The sequence below is a fragment of the Elephantulus edwardii genome, unplaced genomic scaffold, assembly GCF_000299155.1.
Source record: "Elephantulus edwardii isolate Elephantulus edwardi_28Jun2011 unplaced genomic scaffold, EleEdw1.0 scaffold00073, whole genome shotgun sequence".
Classification (NCBI taxonomy): Eukaryota; Metazoa; Chordata; class Mammalia; order Macroscelidea; family Macroscelididae; genus Elephantulus; species Elephantulus edwardii.
This window is the reverse complement of record NW_006399823.1, coordinates 6090565-6094259: the sequence shown is the minus strand read 5'-3', so window position 1 is coordinate 6094259 and position 3695 is coordinate 6090565. Positions and strand designations below refer to the sequence as shown.

Genomic DNA, 3695 nt, shown 5'->3' with positions numbered 1-3695 from the left:
AAAATTAATAAAATATAATTATAGAAAAAAAAAAAAAGTAATGTGTTTAGATTAAGCATTGGACTACTAGCCAAAAAGTTGACAGTTCAAATTTACCAGCCAATTGGTGGGAGAAAGATAAACTAGTCTGCTTCTATAAAGATTTCTAAAACCTCAAGGACAGTTCTACTTTGTTCTACAAGGTCATCAGTTGGAATCAACTCAAAGCCAGTTAGATTGTCTGTTTGGGGGTGGGTAGGGTGTCCTTTGCTTTGGTTTCTTATTTGTTTATCTTTACAGAGTTTCTGAAGGTAACTGTATGGACCAGTGAATAAAGTTTACCATAGTATCAGTGTCATATATAAACACATAAGCTTCTTATGATGATTTAAGCCTCTTTTCTAATGATCTAAGCCTCTTTTCTAATTTATCTAACAAAATATTAAATCAAATTCTTACAGTGTTATATTAATGATCAATACAAATATTTATAAATATAACAATACCAAGTATTCTCAGTTTGTTGTTGATATTAGCCTGTGCTACGGTTTATTTTCTACACATCCTAACTGCATAGAAAATAACAAACCTATGGGAAGCCAAACTTTATACCAAATATTATATGAAAACCCTTGTTCAGGAATTGAAGGAATTACAAATATTTAAGTTAGGATTTCTCTTGTGGCAGATCCTAGAAAATGAGCTGTTTGTTCCCTGCAAGACAGGAGACAGCAAGAGGCCCCCTACAGAGGGAGTGTTACTTCCTGAGCTAGAGTTCACCCTGAGGCATCAAGGTTAATAGTTAGGGGTAAACTACATTCTTGCATTTGTGAACCCCTCCTTCCTGAGTCAAGCAGAAGGTTTTCAATAGAAAGAGCTTGGCTTCATTTGCATTTAATTCTCTTTGTGATTTACTTCCTGGTAATTTTCAATAAAGATACAGAGAAGCTTGGCTTGAGGTCTTCAGTTGAGAACTGCTGGCCCCCTGTATTATGCTCTCTGCTCTATCACATTCCTGGCAGTTTGTCTCATTAGTAATAATTAAAAAATGATTCCATTCTTTGGGATCCTCGGTCTGCAACACAAACCCACAAGGTTTCCTAAGCTATTATCAAAAGAAAGCTTTTTTTTTTTTTGAGGCTTTGTGTTTTTTTTTTCTATATTTTATTAATTTTCATAAACATTTACAGAGATTTTGGGTTTCCATTCATTCATTGTTGCACTATTCTCTCTACCCTCCTCCCAGTTTGTTCTTGTCCAAATGCCACAGTGCTTGTCAAAGCCAGTTCTGATTAATCTTCTTTGTCAGTGTGTCCTTTGCCATTCCCTATCACTCTTCCCTGAGAGAGACTTCACCCTGAGTCATAAGGAAAAGGGGATGGCATATTCTCTTAGCTACTTCCTGCTGAAAAGGGACGCTGTGGGTTTCAGGGTGAAGATCTTCTCTCACTACTCTAAAGGGCCCTTTTGGCAGTAGGAAACACATAGACTATTATGGAGATTGATTTTGGAATTTAGATGCACTCTTATTGATTGTGCTTGGCCGTACATGTTCATAAGAAAGCTTTTGAGAGCAGATCATTTCTTTTCCTTTCTTTTTTTTTTTTTAGCAGATCATTTCTAAGAGCAGATCACCAAATCTTTTTCCCACAGAACTGCTGGGTAAGTTCAAACTTCCAATTCACATTAAGTTTGTACAAATTACCAAGCATACGTCAGTCAACATTTAATTAAAAGAGCAAACTCCAGTATGTCTTTTTACTTCATAATTTCTCACAATACTATTTATAAAGTCTAAAATGAATACAAGAGGACTTGCAGATAAGACTATAAATGCATACATGTACATGCACACAGTGTGTGCACTGGCTGTTTGTCTATTGTGTCAAACTTTGCAATGTTTGAAAGAATAAAAACACATAAACAGTCAATATATGAAAATCATATGAAACAAGCTAGAATTTATTTCAAACACAGAAAGTTTTTACTTGTTTAAAACTGTCCAAATAGGGAGCTCTGGTGGCCTAGTGGCAAGATACTGTACTGCAAACCCAGAGGTACGTGGTTCAAATCCACCAGGTGCTCTGCTGGAGACGGAGGGGCCAATCTCCTCCTGTACCAGTCAGATCTGATTTGATGGTATACGTAAAATTAATACAATTTTTAAAAAAAATTTAAAAAAACCTGTCCAAATCAAAATCCTAAAAGCCATTAAAACTTTGAACCAATAAAACAAGAATATTTTGTGATAAAAAGAAGTGGAATGGTGAAACGTGAATTACCTCTGACAGTTTAACACACATATATTCCTCCCAGCCTTCTTCTGGAGGAGATTCAGGAAGAAACACCCAATCAGCACCACAGGCCAGGGCACTAACCAGGGCTAAGTATCTATTTGGAAATAAAGAATAAATATCAGTAAACTAAGGATATATCTTCTTATACAGTTACTACTGAGTACACAGAGTTCAATATTTTAGCAGAAATAATACTGGATCTGGGTGATGCATCAGCAAATGTGGGATCAAGTCTTGGCTTCTTGCATGAATTCTCCACAAGAATACCCATCATTTGATCCAGAAGAAGAGTACTGCTATGGTTATTGTCATTCTGACATGGTTCAGCTGATACATACCCACAGTGTCTCCCCATAACTTCAAGAACAAATGTCCTCTGGTGGCTGTAAAACAAACACAAGGTGGCATCCACTTACTCATACTGTGAGTAGCATAAATAAGAGAAACACACTTTGACAACCAAGTAAGACAGCAACAGTCTTGCAGGCTTTCGAAGGCAGCCATCTTTATAGACACAGGCTGTCTTCTCCTGCAGTGTCACTGGTGAGGTCAAGCCCCCCCCAGCTTTCGTTAACATCTGAACAGTTCATCCCTTTGCCACTGTAGTTTTCACTGTGTTGTTCCTCCAGGAGAAAATTAGATAGCAATTTTGTTTTCTTCTAATTTTAAAAACTTTCCCCAATGGAAAGGTTTTATTCATCGCCGGAAAAACAAAACTTTTAAAATTAAAAATAAAAAGTAAACATGGAAACAATTTTATTTTAATGGTTTCTCTAACACTCAAATTTTAAGATTTGTACTATAATGCTCAAGGAGAAACCACAGTTTCTCCTTGGAGGCAATAATTTTTAAGCTCCATCTCACATACTTTGAGCATGTGGGCAAAACGGACCAATCCTTGGAGATATTATGCTCAGAAGGGTGGTGGGACAGTGCAAGAGAGGAAGACCTCAGATGAGATGGATTGATACAATAACTAGGGCAATGAGTGTACATGTGTCAAAGTCAGTGAGACCGGCTCATGGTAAGGCAGGCTTTAGAGCTGCTGTATATAGGGTCACTATGACTGGCAGACAAGTTGACGGCATATAGTAACAACAATTACAATGCCCATCTGTAGAAAATTCCAAATTTCTGAAGTTGGCCAGGTCTGCTTTAAGCTTGAGAATGTCATTCTCTCCAGGTCCACGTCCCACCGGGTTTTCTGAGCTCCTTTACCTCTGTGCCGTGGTCATGATGGCATCAACAACTTCAATAATCCTGTGAAGAGCTGAGTCTGTGCCAATCGTCATGTCTGTTCCACAGAAGTCATTGTCGATGGAGCCTACCATGCCCACAATATTGAGATATGAGTAGTTCTTCACGGCTTCAGAATCAGTCTTGCCAGATTTGGCCAGCTCTTCCAGCAGTTCACTCCAT

General features: G+C 37.7%; 1 protein-coding gene across 1 annotated transcript in view; it reads right to left on the bottom strand.

Annotated features, from left to right (window-relative positions):
* Positions 1–3695, bottom strand: part of PFKP (phosphofructokinase, platelet) — a 92085-nt gene that overhangs the window by 46506 nt on the left and 41884 nt on the right. The window contains exons 5-7 of the mRNA XM_006888957.1: positions 3495–3675; positions 2615–2659; positions 2262–2370 (exon numbers count right to left, since the gene is read on the bottom strand). Of these exons, the coding sequence (XP_006889019.1) occupies positions 2262–2370; positions 2615–2659; positions 3495–3675 (335 nt within the window). The remainder of the gene's footprint in view (positions 1–2261; positions 2371–2614; positions 2660–3494; positions 3676–3695) is intronic.